Consider the following 15,160-nt stretch of genomic DNA (forward strand, 5'->3'; position numbering starts at 1 on the left):
GGCCTTTCTTGTTTAGATGAAAAACTCCTATTTACTATGTTTCAAGTCCTAGCTGGAGTTCTAACTACCAGAAGAGGAACAAAGTGTGTGACATCTTCCCTAGGGTGCTGTGTCTCAACTCGCAACACCTCTGCCTGAAGCTGAGCTAGACACTCTCATAGAACCTATGTACCAGTTAGTTAATAGATAAACACATTGCTGTCACAATAAAGTTTCAAGTGGTTTGTAGAAAAATTCCTTTGTCTTTTAATTCCAGTTTTTTCATGAACTTCTTGAAGCCCTCTTGTATTACTGAAAGAAAGGACTTGTCTGCAGCTATCCACTGATCACAGGGGCATGTTAAATACAGTTAGTTTGGAATAACCTTGTGCATATATGTATGGACTGAACCTCACTAGCAATACTTTTTTATTTAACCCTTGTAAGCCACAGTTCTCTTATGCATTGGAATTTCCCCCAACTTTTGGTTGTTATGAATATAGTTGTGGGAAATAAGCCCTGGTTCTCTAGAAGTATAATTCGGTATCCTGGATAACCTATAAAATTTGTGAACAGTTTCCCAAGTAGTTGTATCCATTCATAGTCCCGTCCGCAGTGCGTGAGAGTGCTGGTTGTGCCGTATCCTAGGTTACTCTTGGAATTAATCCATTTTTAAAACTTTCGCCATCTAGTAAGAGTATGAAATAGCTCATTGTAATTTTAGTTGGCATTTTATTGGAATCTAATGATGTCGAACAACTTAACACTATGTAACATTAGAAAATTCTTTTTTGAGTACTAGGTCACATGTTTCCTATGTTTTTAAAGATCAGATTACTAATTAATATATGGGAATTTAACTCATATTTTGGATATAACTTTTTTTGTGTGTGTGAATGCCTACCTTTGATTCCTTTAGTAAGGTGACCAGATTTTAACATTGGTAAAGTGGGACACCAGTGGGACAACATTGATAAAACTCATATCCTGGCGAAATAGCTGCATGGCAGTCGAAAACCATATACCCTAGCTTGTTGTGCATTCTTTCCCAAAATCGGGACTTTAAAAAATGCCCCGGGACACAGGAAAAATTGTTAAAAATTGGGACTGTCCTGTCAAAAGCGGGACGTCTGGTTACCTTACCTTAATGGTATCTTAATGAAGAGAAGTAAGTTCATATATCATTCATATATGAACTTTTCAGTAAACGACTTCAAAGGATTTCATTTATAAATCTGTCATAACCCATCAAGATTTATTTCTTTTATCAAAAACATTAAGATCTGTCTCCAAGTCATGTTGAAAAGAAGGCTTGGTTTGAAAAGAAGGAATCCGAAGTATCTGAACATGGGATTTTTGCTGTAATGGGAAAGCTTAGACATAATAATATGCATGAGTCATGAAATAAATATGATTAATTATATAATTACATATTCTATTGTGTGGTATATTGGTTATGAATTGGGTTGCTAACTGCAAGGTCAGGAGTTTGAAACCATAGCTGACCTTTGGGAGGAAGATGGGACTTTCAGTACTCTTGTACAGAGTATACAGTCTTGGAAACTCACAAGGGCAGTTCTACCCTGTCCTCTAGGGTTTGCTCTGAGTTGACAGTGACTTGGTGGGTGTGAGTTTGTAGTGCGTAGGGTCTTAAAGCTGTCATTTAAGGCACAGCGATTGGTATATTTGTCTGGAGCAACAGGGAGAGGAAAGTCATGAGGCTAGGAAACGTGTGACTAATTGCCTCGTTTATAAACTACCTCCTTGACCATGGCTCCAGAACTAGGCAGGGCCAGGCTGCCATTACTGACTCCATAGAAGAATGCCGATCAGAAGGGGAAGAAAGTACTGAACTTCAAATCCTCATGGACTCTAGAAATCCTGAAGCCATGAAGGTTGGATGAACCAAAATTATCGCCTAGAAATAATCTTTAAGCTGAAAATGTTCCCCCAGTAGTTTATTTTAACTTGTAAAAAATATTTGCTTTGAGTATTATGCCCTCTTAAGAACCATATGGGATCTGTATTGACATGAACCGTGGTTGTCACGGTAGGGAAAGTGTTGGAGTGCTAACTCTAAGTTGTACCTTCTGTGGTTTAAACCTTCCAGTTCATCTGTGGGAGAAAGTTAAGGCTATCTGTTCCCCTAAAGATTTATAGGGTATGAAACCTTTATATGGGGTTCCTATGAGTCAGAATCACCTCAGTGGCATTGGGCTGCTGAACTGAAAGATTGGTGGTTGGATTCACCAGCCACTCTGCAAGAGGAAGTTCAGATAGTGTGATTCTGCAAAGATTTACAGCCTTGGAAACTATGTAGCACTTCATTATCCTATAGGATTGCTATGAGTTGGAATTAACTCAATGGCATGAGTATATGGGATCAAATAGGTAATAGCAGCTGGAAAGATTACAGTGAATTTAAAAAATAATCATTGGGGGCTTGTACAGTTCTTATCACAATCCATACATACATCCATTGTGTCGAGCACACTTGTACATTTGTTACCATTATCATTCTCAAAACATTTGCCTTCTACTTGAGCCTTTAATATCAGCTCCTTATTCCCCCCCTTCCCAGTACCCTCTCCATCACGAACCCTTCATAATTCATAAATTATTATTATTTTGTCATATGTTACACTGTCCGACGTCTCCCCTCGCCCACTTCTTTGTTGTTCATCCCCCAGGGAGGAGGTTATATGTAGATTCTTGTAATCGGTTCACCCTTTCCACCCCACATTCCCTTCACCCTCCAGGCATTGCCACTCTCACCACTGGTCCTGAAAGGGGGGTGGTCATCTGTCCTGGATTCCCTGTTTATAGTTGCTATCTGTACCTTCTCTGGTCTAGCCAGATTTGTAAGGTAGAATTGGGATCATGATAGTGGGGGGAAGGAAGCATTTAAGAACTAGAGGAAAGTTATATGTTTCATCGTTGCGACCCTGCACTCTGACTGGCTCATCTCTTCCCCACAACCCTTCAGTAAGGGGGTGTCCAGTTGACTACTGATGGGCTTTGAGTCTCCACTCTGCACTCACCCACATTTACAATGATAGAATTTTTTGTTCTTTGATGCTTGATACCTGATCCCATCGACACCTCGTGATCACACAGGCTGGTATGCTTCTTCCATGTGGGCTTTGTTGCTTCTGAGCTAGATGGCCACTTGTTTATCTTCAAGCCTTTAAGACCTCAGACACTCTCTTTTCTTTTTTTGGATACTCTTATCTTATGATAACAGGGCACCATCAGCTTTCTTCACCACATTTGCTTATGCACCCATTTGTCTTCAGCAATTGTATTGGAGAGGTGAGCACACAATGATAAGAATTTTTGTTCTTTGATGCTTGATAACTGATCCCTTCGGCACCTCGTGATCACACAGGCTAGTGTGCTGCTTCCTTGTGGGCTTGGTTGCTTCTGAGCTAGATGGCCGCTTGTTTACCTTCAAGCCTTTAAGACCCCAGATGCTATCTCTTTTGATAGCCAGGCACCATCAGCTTTCTTCACCACATTGATTGCAGTGAATTTATGTTAATTGGAAGGAACGTCTCAGAAAATAAGGGTGAGAATGGTTGCACAGCTCAAAGAATGTAATCAGTGTCCCAAATGGTATGTTTAAAACCATTTGAATTGGTGTATGTTTGGCTCTGTATTTATGCTCAACAGCAACAACAATGAAAAGTTACTGTAAGGAAAATTTTAAGGTTGGAAGATGTGGATTACTTTTAAATAGAAGCCCAGTATTTAATCAGATTAAGTGTGGCTTGTCCGTTTAAAGGTACCCATTTTTTGAAAACCTTTCCTATTCCTCAAGGAATTATGTAGTGGATTATACATTGGGCTGCTAATTGCAAGGTCAGTAGTTCAAACCTACTACTGGTTGCTCCGACAGGTCCCGTAAAGATTTACAGCCTCAAACGCACAGGGGTGGTTCTGCTCATCTTCTGAATCGACCGGACACCTGTGAATTGAGTTACTTGGTTTCTTTTCCTCACACACCGCCCTTCCCCTATTGAGGTACTGCCAAGGGAGGGTAGTTAGAGAGACAGTCATCCAGTCAGTAGGCGTTATTTCTTTTGTACAACTCTTCTGCCTCCCCACACACCTGTACACAAATTTGGTTATAGCTGTACTTTAGAATCTACCCGTTTAAGTAAATAATACTTTAATCCAGTTTGCACAGGGTTAAAAAATAGTTGGATATGTGCAGGATGGTTTTTAGTTTATAGCTTAGTATATATATTTATATCTATATGTATATATATATATTTTTTTTTCATTCATGCACTTTTAAGTAAATTCATATGTGGTCCCCAGTGATGTACTTTCTAGAGCTTGAGAAACACTGCTTTTTCCAACACCTGCTTTTGTTTAATAGATGATAAAACTAAGGCTTTTCCATAGATAGGTAATAGAACAGTTTTTCATTGCCAGACACTTAAGTAATGACTAGAGCCTGAAATCCTCTGACTCCCTGCCTAGTGTTTTCACACCTAGACATTTCAAAATATTTGGCTTCAAAATAAAGTTTAATAGGAGGTCAAACAGTTGCAATCAAACTTTTGAATCCCAAATTTGTTATTTCCAGGTTTTTGAAGAAACTGGTTTTGATATCAAAGACTATATTTGCAAGGATGATTACATTGAACTTCGAATCAATGACCAGCTTGCCCGTTTATACATAATTCCAGGAGTTCCAAAAGACACAAAATTCAACCCGAAAACTAGAAGAGAAATTCGGGTATGTAACAATGAAAAGTGTTTGCAAGTTTGCTGGACAATATCTCAAGGGTATGACATAGGAAATTATTTTTAGAAGTGCCTTAATAATAATTAAGTAAAAGATTTTTCCTTTATATTTCAGAACATTGAGTGGTTCTCCATTGACAAATTACCCTGTCATAGAAATGATATGACTCCAAAATCCAAACTTGGTTTGGCACCTAACAAATTTTTTATGGCCATTCCATTTATCAGGTATGTTCATATCTATATCCATCTGTCTGTCTATCTATATTTTTAAATTTAAAACTAATCTTGATTTTGGTAATTATCCTCTTTGTAAAGTCAAGTTGAAAAAGTGAATTATTAATGTTTCCAGACCATTGAGAGACTGGCTTTCTCGAAGATTTGGAGATTCTTCAGACAGTGACAATGGATTTTCCTCAGCTGGCAGCACACCAGCAAAACCCACTGTGGAAAAATTAAGGTAAAATATTCATAGAACCGTGACTTTCTGATAGTTTTTAACCCTACAGTAGCATTTTGTTTTTAAAGTTTACATAAATACAGAATATCTTTGTATCGGTAGTAACTATTTAGTTGCTGGCTAATAGACTATAGAATTGTTTTTGTGTGTGTGTGTCTCTGTCCTACCCTTCAACCAGAATTTAGATGAGGTGGAAAAGGTTAGTGAAGTGGAAAACAGGGAGCTTCAGACGTATTTAAGAATAGTATTCTCAAGAGACTGAAAATATCTTAGAGGATGTATATAGAACACTAGAAAAAAAAAGAGCTAATTGTTGGTAAATGGATATACTTTTATTTTATATCTCATATTCTATTTGAGAGGTAATTGAGTTTCTCTGAAGGAGTGATGTCGATATATTGAGGTATGATTTTGACTAGAGGAGATGTGTATCAATGTAAAATTGTTAAAGTCAAAAGGATGGAGCTGTGAAGACTTGGACTTGTGGTTTTAATTTACTTTGTTTAGCATAAAGTGTGCATTATGTTTTTTAATTTATTTTCATGATGTTGTTAATGACTGTGAAGTTTGCCCCTAACACACAGATCCCTTGTGCACAATGAAAAGAAACATTGCTTAGTCCTGCATATCTCTAGGATTAGTTAGTATTGGACTACTGTGATCGATAGGGCTTTCATTGACTGATTTTGGGGAGTAAAATGGCGAGCCTCTCTTCTTAGTTTGTCTTAGTCTAAAAGTTCCACTGAAACCTATTCAGCATCATGGCAGCATGCAAATCTTTACTGACAGGATGACTAAGCATGAGATGCATTGGCCGTGCTGCCCCTGTGGGTGTTTTATAAAGAGTGTGAGCTGCAAAGCACATTTTCTGTATTACAACCTACTGTATCCAAATCATAATTACAGAGCAGACTGAGGAAATAGCTTCCTTAAATAAGAATGTATTTTTGTAATAAGCTTTCTCGAACTTGGCTGTAATAATGTTAGCAAAGAGTTAATTTTTGGTTTTCTCTAATTTGGATGTCTGTTTTTATCTTGATGTTTCAAATTTCAGATTATAGGAGTAAGCCACATGCACAATCAATCCTTGTTAAATAGTTAGAATTCCATTTTAATCAGGTATTATGAGGACAGCATTTTCAGTTAAATGCCTCTCTGAATCTTTATTATAATTACCAAATTGTACACTATTAAACATAAGTGAAGGAGCTCTGGTGGCATTATATGCTGGGCTGCTAAATGCAAAGTCAGCAGTTGGAATCTACTAATTGCTCTTTAGGAAAAAGATGTATTTTTCCACAACTCTAAAGATACACAGTCTTGGGTAGCCCACAGGGACAGTTCCACTCTACCCTCTGGGGTTGCCATGAGTCACAACTGACTTGATGGAAATGTGTTTGGTTAGTTTGGAAACCTAAGTCAAACAATGTAGAAGAGGTTACGTAGATAAAAATATAGCCAAGATTAAAAAGAAATATGACCACTGCTATAAAGTTAAAAGGTAGTGATACAGCATGTGGGAGAAATAAATGGAGTGTCTATGTTTTGGAGAGTGGAATAAAGAGATACCAAAGCAGCCTCTCTAACCAAGTTTTCACTTTCTTATGTAGGATGGTGGGTTGTTTTGTTTTTTTCCCTAATGTTTGTGATGATGTGTTGGAAGCAATGTCTGAATTTATTCTAAAGAAAAGGTAGAGAATTTTATTTTCTCAATGTGAAAGGGGAAGGAATTACACTGAAGTAGTCTATTTAGAATATGATCCTTAGGATCATTTACCTGTATCACTTACTTGTATTTGCATCGAGAGTCTGGGCTCTGCTTACACGTAAGTAGTACTTTATAATGAGAGTTCTTACCCTAAATATTGCATAAGCAACAACCTTTTAGGCTCTGTTTTGCATGAGTTTTTTAGACCAGGTCTTTATTCAAATTTTTTTATCCCATTGTCTTAGGATTTTTAATTTTTTGCTTTAGACTATCACACCATTTCTCAAATCCTCTTCTAGAGTGGATGGAATCCATAACTGACTTATGGTAGGATCAAATTCCAGGCTTCAAACATCATAGTAAGAATGTGTTGTCTGTTCCATTAAGAAGGAATACCCACCCATCTACATTTATTTGTTTCAACTAACTTAAAAAACTCTTCCCCCTTCAGATTTAAAGAATGTAATCACTTTTAAGGAAGAGTAAAAGTAGTCAGTCATTGCCATCAAGTTGATGCTGACTTATCGAAACCCTATAGGATAGGGTATGCTCCTGTGAGTTTGCAAGACTGTGATGGAGTAGAAAGCCCTGTCTTTCTCCCGAGGAGTGACTGGTGATTTCAAACTGCTGGCCTTTTAGTTAGCAGCCCAACAAGTAACCAGGAAGAAGTAGTATGAATAATTTAGAAAAATCCAATAGGAATTAAAAAAAATAATGTTATGAATTCATTCAACAAATATTTGATTGCCAGACTTTCAGTGTTTGGCTCTGTTGTACACAGGCTAGCTATGCTCCCTCACTGCACCTAATACAGCCCCAGGCTTGCTTTGGGGGGTGAGTGATTAAGTGACAGGCAAAGTAAGACTCGCCACCCTCATGAAACCCCACACTCTATTATCAGAGGACAGACAGTGAATGTGAAAGTGAAATACATAGTACACACGATAAACTATCAAGGTATTAAAAGAACTGTTGGTGAAATTTTTCTTGATCTTGTTGGTGAAATTTTTCTTGATTTTGTTGGTGAAATTTTTCTTGATCTTGGTTTAGTCGAACCAAATTCCGCCATAGCCAGCAGTTATTCCCTGAAGGTTCTCCTGGTGACCAGTGGATAAAGCACAGGCAGCCACTGCAACAAAAGCCATGTAATAATCACTCTGAAATGTCTGACCTCTTAAAAGCAAAGGTGAGTAATAAATACTTTAAAAATTCAGACCATGATATCCTTCGGCAGATGAATTGAGATATTTCCTTGTCCCCTCCCCTTATTGTTAACTATATAAGCAAATTAATAGTTTGCAGTTTTGAATTGTTCAGCAAAGACTTTGGTGTTTCTAACTTGTGGTAGGAAGCAGGGCTGATATTCTTTACCCTTATAGTTTTCATATAAATCCAGGGTAAAGAACAATAGAACTTAGCACCTGACTTTGACGTAAATGTGGTTGATGGAGAATACACTTGCAAAACAAACAAAAATCAGAAGGCAAATATCTTCCAAATTAAGTTCTGTTGTTTTCTGTGATGAAAATAAAGTGTATTGTAAACTTTCAGTTTCGTTTTGCTTTTCTCAGTATACTTTTCTCCTTCCACGAAGACATTTTTATTTTCAAAACAACCACAATATTTCTATACCTAAGCAACAAGAATTTAATAATAGCATCCAATATATAGTCAATAATCAAAGTAGTTTCCAGAATGTCATTTTGAGTCAGTTAATGCCTTGTATTTGCTTGTCATGCTTCCTTAGTATGACTTCCTTAGTAGGCTAGGCTTCAATCTAGAGCAGTCTCTCTCTCTCTCTCTCTCTCTGTGCTTTCTCATTGGATCTTTGAAGTGCCCATGCCAGATAGCCTGCTAACCCCGCCAGGCACTGTCATGACTGTTGGCCAGATTTTTGTTTTCGGTGTGTTTAAAGTGTAATCCATGTTGGAGGTTGTAGTCTTTGCGCTTCAGTTTGGATGCTGCACGCCCAGATTTATGGCACTGGCTGTAGGCAAGGGGAGGCTTTGTCTCTGTCATCTCTTAGAGAAGATCTCTGTTTCCAGTCTTCCCCTGGGTCTAGTGCATGGACCCTGGATCCAAAGGATATTCTCTACTCACAGCTCTCTTGTCTTGGTAATAGTTCTCCTTAATCATTTCTGTATTTCAAAAGTGGTTAACACTAGAGACGACATAATTCTGCAGATTGCATCATGCCTCATTAAGTTAACTGCCACTAATTCAGCCTTATTAACATCATAGGAGCCTAGTGATGTAGTTAGGCTTCTAATCTCAATGTCAGCAGTTCGAAACCACCAGTGGCTCCATGAGAGAAAGATGAGACGTTCTACTGTAAGGATTTATAGTCTTAGAAACACACAATGGCAGTTCTATTTTGTTCTGTAAGGTTTTTATTGTTTTTTGCAATCATTTTATTGGGGGTTCATACAACTCTTAACACAGTCTATCCATCCATCTATCCAAGCACATTTGTACATTTGTTCCCCTCGTCATTCTTAAAACATTTGCTTGGTGTCAGCTCATTTACCCCCTCCCTCCCTCCTGATAATTTATAGATTTTTATTTTGTCATATCTGATGCCGTCTATTGTCTCCCTTCACCCATTTTCCTGTTGTCCCCTAGGGAGTGGGGTTATATGTAGATCCTTGTGATTGGTTTCCCCTTTCTACCCCACCTTCCCTCCACCCTCCCAGTATCGCCACTCTCACCACTGGTCCTGAGGGGATCATCTGTCCTGGATTCCCTGTGTTTTCAGTTTCTGTCTGTACTAGTGTACATCCTCAGGTCTAGCTGGATTCGTAAGGTAGAATTGGGTCATGATAGTGGGGTAGGGGAGCATTAAAGAACTAGAGGAAAATTGTATGTTTCATCGTTGCTACACTGCACCCTGACTGGCTCGTCTCCTCCCCGCGACCATTCTGTAAGGGGATGTCCAGTTGCCTACAGATGGGCTTTGGGTCCCACTCCCCCATCCCCACTCCCTCTCTTTCACAATGATATGGTTTTTTGTTCTTTGTTGCTTGATACCTGATCCCGTTAACACCTCGTGATCACACAGGCTGGTATGCTTCTTCCATGTGGGCTTTGTTGTGGCTGAGCTAGATGGCCACTTGTTTATCTTCAAGCCTTTAAGATCCCAGATGCTATATCTTCTGATAGCTGGGCATCATCGCTTTCTTCACATTTGCTTATGTACCTGCTTTTTCTTCAGTGATCGTGTCAGGAAGGTAAGCATCATGGAATGCCAGTTTAATAGAACAAAGTGTTCTTGCATTAAGGGAGTACTTGAGTGGAGGCCCAATGTCCATCACCTACCTTAATACTAAACCTATAAATATATGCACATAGATCCATTTCCCCACCATCATATAAAATACATTTACATATGCACATGCCTATATTTATACCTCTGTAAATGTCCTTTGCCTCCTAGTTCTTTCCTCTATTTCCTTTTACTGTCCTCTTGTCCCACTATCATGCTCAGTCTTCATCTGGGTTTCAATAATTCCTCTCGGTTACATTGCCCTTGATCATGCCCTACCAGGCCTTCGACACCCTCGCCACCAATTTTGGATCACTTGTTCCTTTGTTCCTGGGTTTGTTAGCACCCACTTCCTTTCCCCCTCTTCCCCCCTCTCCCATGCCCCCCAGAACCGGTACTTCCTGTTGTTTTCTCCTCCAGATTGTTTATCCAGCCTATCTTATCTAGATAGACCTGCAGAGATAATAATATACACAAAAACAAGACAAAGCAACAAAAGAAAATAAAACAACAGCAAAAAAAATGACAATAAAAGAAAAGTCTGTGAATAGTTCAAGATCTGTTTGTTGAACTTTAGGATTGTTTTCTGGTTAAGTTTGATTGGCTGCCATGCCCTGGCCCCAAAGTCTATATTTGGTATTCCCCGGAGACTTCCTTGCTCTGCTACTCTTGCTATTTTGTTGCACACCCTTAGTGTTTTGCCTCGGCGTGGTGGGGTCAGATCGGGCACAATTCCCTCACTGTGTCTCCAGTGTTGTCCCACATAGGGCTATGGGTCATTGAGGCATGTCGGGTCTTGTAGTGGGGCTGGCCATATGGTCCTCTCTGCGTTGGCTGCTCTGAGCAGGGATAATGTCCTCAAGACTTGGTGGGCCAGGATGTGCTCCACTCTTTCCCTCCTGCCTCATTTGCTCCTGTGTGCTCTGATCAGATATGTCCTTCTCCCTGAGCTGTAGCTTCAGTGCTGTCCTATGAAGGGAATTCTGGTGTGAGGGGCAACCGTCTAAGTAGTTGGGATTGGGGCCAGTCCCTCAGACCTCTCTACTGGTTCTACAGGGTTTTTATGAGTTGGAATCAACTCTATGTCATTGAATTTGATTTTTTGTTGTTGTTGAGTTTTAACATTATTGAGATTATGATCTATACTACATTGGATAAGTTAACACAGAAGAAACCCTGGTGGCATAGTGGTTATGCATTAGGCAGCTAACCACCACGTCAGTAGTTCAAAGCAACCAGCCACTTTATGGGTAAAAGATGAGGCTCTCTATTCCCATAAAGAGTTACAGTCTCGGAAACCCACAGGAGCATTCTATCCTGCCCTATAGTGTCACTATGAGTCTTTTTAAAAAAACTATTATTTATTTATTTATTACTATGAGTCTTAATCAACTTGATGACAGTGAAAAGTTGACACAATTGGGAGGGGGTGGGGGTAGCACAATTCAATCCATTCTATAAGAAAAATATTGTGGTGTGGTTCCTCTGTGTATTATGAAGATTATTGTGAGTTTTGTTAAATTCTGATTCAACCAGCTAAACATATCCATAGAGTTATATTCTTTTGAGTTATTTTATTATATACTTTATTTTATTTCCAAAATAGAATCAAAACGTGAGGGGAAATGGCAGAAAACAGTATCAAGATACACCTAATCAGAAGAAAAGAACAAATGGGGTCCACAGTCAGCCTGCGAAGCAGCAGAATTCCTTGATGGTAAGATCTTGGGAGCCCATGTAAAGTGGGAATTCAGGCTTCTTAAGAGGGGGCAAGAGCCATGTAATGTTATTTGCTTTGCTTTAATTTTAAGTAATATACTGATAAGATTTTGTGGCACTAAATTACATTATTACTTGCATACACTAAAAGTTCTTTGGCCACTTTTCATTACGAATTTAACATTGGTTCAATTATATATATGATCTTTGCTTTTTTTGGTTGGTATTTGTATGTGTTTCAATACTGTGAAAATTATTGTGATCATTCATTTTCAGAGTAATTTCTTAATTATATTTTATGTTCTAAGTAGTTTTTATTTTAATGAAGCGACACATTTGAGAGAAAGTCATGGTATATTATCTTTTTCTTAAAGTTTATAGAGTTTTCAAAATTCAAAAAGAAATAAAAAAAACTCCTAGGTAGTGCCTAAAAAGATAGATAACATTTTTGAGACTTTTCATTTCACTTTTGGTACCAATTTCTTTTATTTTGTGCTTCACAGAGCAAATCACAGATGATAACAAGATGGTCTTTCCACCTAGTGTTTTCCAATTTCTGTTATTTGTTGAATTTTCTTATTGTAGTTTCACAGTTTTTCAATCTTAGTAAGAGTAATTTCGAATTTTTAGCAAAAAGATTTTATATGAATTCTCAGAAGACCGTTTACTTTTAACTGAGGGTTTAATGTTTTTACCATCACACTAAAGATCAGTTGGCTATCAAAGTACATGACGAAGACAGGGGACACACAAGATGCTTTAAAGGCTTTTAATAAAATTCAATATCTATTTCTAGCAGAAACTGACAGAAAAATACTACTTTAATGATAGCATTGTTAAAATGTTAATTTTTCTGAAATAAATTTAATAACCAAAATTCTGTAGATTTTTGGGGAAACTTCATAAATGTACCTAGGTTCATTTAGAGAAATGTAAATGAGCTTTTAAACACAAAGTTAATGACCAAATCATAAGGGAATAAATAAAAATGAATAAGCATGAAAAACCTTAAACCATATACATAATTAAAAAGTGTAAATTACAGCTGGATAGAATGTTCCATCATATTGGCAAAAGGAAAGATTGATGATAACCGTTTTCCCGTGTGTGTAATGGGAACAAGTAAAGCTTGCCAATTGATACTTTTCGCAAAAAGCAGTGTCTCAAAAGCAGGAAAAATATGTACCTAGTTTCCCTTGAAGGTGAATTTTATGGTATATTATTTCTTTAAGTTATATTACAGCCTATTCTTTATAATAGTGAAAAATAGTATAAACAACCAAGTCTAAGATGCTACTATAAAACATATCATAAATCTATGTATTAGATTAACCTGATATTTTTAATGATTTTATATTTATTCAAAAGGAAATATGGTTATCATATATTTAAACAATTGGTTTCATGTATGTATCATTTTATTAAGTTATCCAACTATAAGAAAGAATGACTTCGTAGAAAAATAGCTGTGTAAGTTATACAGTCTGTTAACAGTCATCAGTTGATAGATTTAATTTTTTCTACACTGTTAATGTTATGAACTATAAAATGGCTTTAGGAATACATAAATAAAAATACAGTAAAAGTATCAATGAGAAAATGAAGAGCATGTTACTTTGATACTATATAGTAATAAGTAAAGTAACTGAAGATACTATAATTTGTTTGTGGCTGTGCTTTGTTTTTTAATAGAAATGTGAAAAAAAACTTCATCCACGAAAGCTTCAGGATAATTTTGAAACAGGCAAGTTAATTTTCTGTCACTTAAAAACTTTTGTGCAATTTTAGGTATAGAAGCACACAAACTGCAAAGAGTCATATATTTGGTCAATTTCTCTTAATATGAAATTCACAAAAGAAATATATGATCAAATCCTTGATCCCATATCCCATCAACACCTTGTGATCACACAAGCTGGTGTGCTTCTTCCATGTGGGATTTGTTGCTTCTCAGCTAGATGGCTGCTTGTTTACCTTCAAGCCTTTAAGACCCCAGACACTATCTTTTGATAGCTGGGCACCATCAGCTTTCTTCACCACATTGCTTATGTACCCGCATTTTTTTCAGCGATCATGTCGGGAAGGTGAGCATCATGGAATGCCGGATTATTAGAACAAAGTGTTCTTGTGTTGAGGGAGTACTTGAGTCAAGGCCCAATGTCCATCTGCAACCTTAATTTTTAACATATAGATATGAGTACTTAGTTCTATTCTCCTCTTGTTGCAGATGCATTCACATATGTACATGCCTGTATTTAGACCTCTATAAATGTCCTTTGCCTCCTGGTTCTTTCCTCTATTTCCTTTTACTTTCCTCTTGTCCCACCATCATGTTCGCCTTCATTGGGGTTTAATAATTCCTCACTGCTACATTGCCCTGGATTTAGCCTCACTAGGCATCCTACATCCTTCTCTCCATTGCTTTTAGTTCACTTTTTTCCTTGTCCCTGGGTTGGTTCCCTGCCCTACCTTCCTTTAGCTTACCTACCCTTCTCCTGTAGGGGTAGGTATCTTCTTAATAGAACTTTTCTGGGTACCTTGGATGGTGGGGAAATAATTGGCTAATAACATTTAATTAACATACTCTCTACATGAATTATTTCACAAAATAGTTATAAAGCCGTATTGGTGTTCTGGAACATTAAATGTGGCACAGGTAACCATGTTATCTCCAGCTTAGTTGGGCATGATGTGGATTTATAAATCTGAGTTTTAGTTTTGAGAAATGCATTCAAAGATCTTTGTCCTGTTATTCCTTTTTAAAAAAATCATTTCTGCTTTAGCCCCTTCATGCCAATTTAAAACCTCCTTTTCGGGTCAGATCAATGCTCTATTATAAAAAATTAAGAAAATTCCCAGATAAATTGGAGTTGAGATATTCTAAATGTTTGAAATTTTAGCTTTTTCTTTAGATTGATATGGACAAAGGAATCTCACCTTATGTTAGCACAAAGTACTAAGTACTAAGAGGACTAGTGTATGTCCCTTTTGAAAGTAGATGAATGTCAAAGGTCAGAAAGGCTGAGGTCAGATATAGGAGGACTTCATATAATAAATGTACATTAAATATTAAAAAAATAAAGGCTGAGGATAAAATTCTGAAAAGTTGTGTAGAAATAAACAAAGGTACGGCACTAGGTTAGAGAAAGGAAAATGTCTTGTGGGGTCCTGTTTAAGTTAGTTTCAGAGTATAGGAAGAAAAGTGTATGTTCTGTCTGTTTATTTATAACTCAAGTTAGAGGACAGTATTTGATTACTTTGTAAATTCATGAGCTTA

General features: G+C 37.4%; 1 protein-coding gene across 2 annotated transcripts in view; it reads left to right on the plus strand.

The window, feature by feature from the left end:
- DCP2 (decapping mRNA 2) overlaps nucleotides 1–15,160 on the plus strand; it is a 65,583-nt gene that overhangs the window by 42,172 nt on the left and 8,251 nt on the right. For both annotated transcript variants that reach the window (XM_075541397.1, XM_075541398.1), the window contains 6 exons: nucleotides 4,574–4,726; nucleotides 4,850–4,962; nucleotides 5,087–5,194; nucleotides 7,953–8,088; nucleotides 11,771–11,881; nucleotides 13,576–13,627. In XM_075541397.1, the coding sequence (XP_075397512.1) occupies nucleotides 4,574–4,726; nucleotides 4,850–4,962; nucleotides 5,087–5,194; nucleotides 7,953–8,088; nucleotides 11,771–11,881; nucleotides 13,576–13,627 (673 nt within the window). The remainder of the gene's footprint in view (nucleotides 1–4,573; nucleotides 4,727–4,849; nucleotides 4,963–5,086; nucleotides 5,195–7,952; nucleotides 8,089–11,770; nucleotides 11,882–13,575; nucleotides 13,628–15,160) is intronic.

Source organism: Tenrec ecaudatus, chromosome 2 (assembly GCF_050624435.1).
Source record: "Tenrec ecaudatus isolate mTenEca1 chromosome 2, mTenEca1.hap1, whole genome shotgun sequence".
NCBI classification, from domain to species: Eukaryota; Metazoa; Chordata; class Mammalia; order Afrosoricida; family Tenrecidae; genus Tenrec; species Tenrec ecaudatus.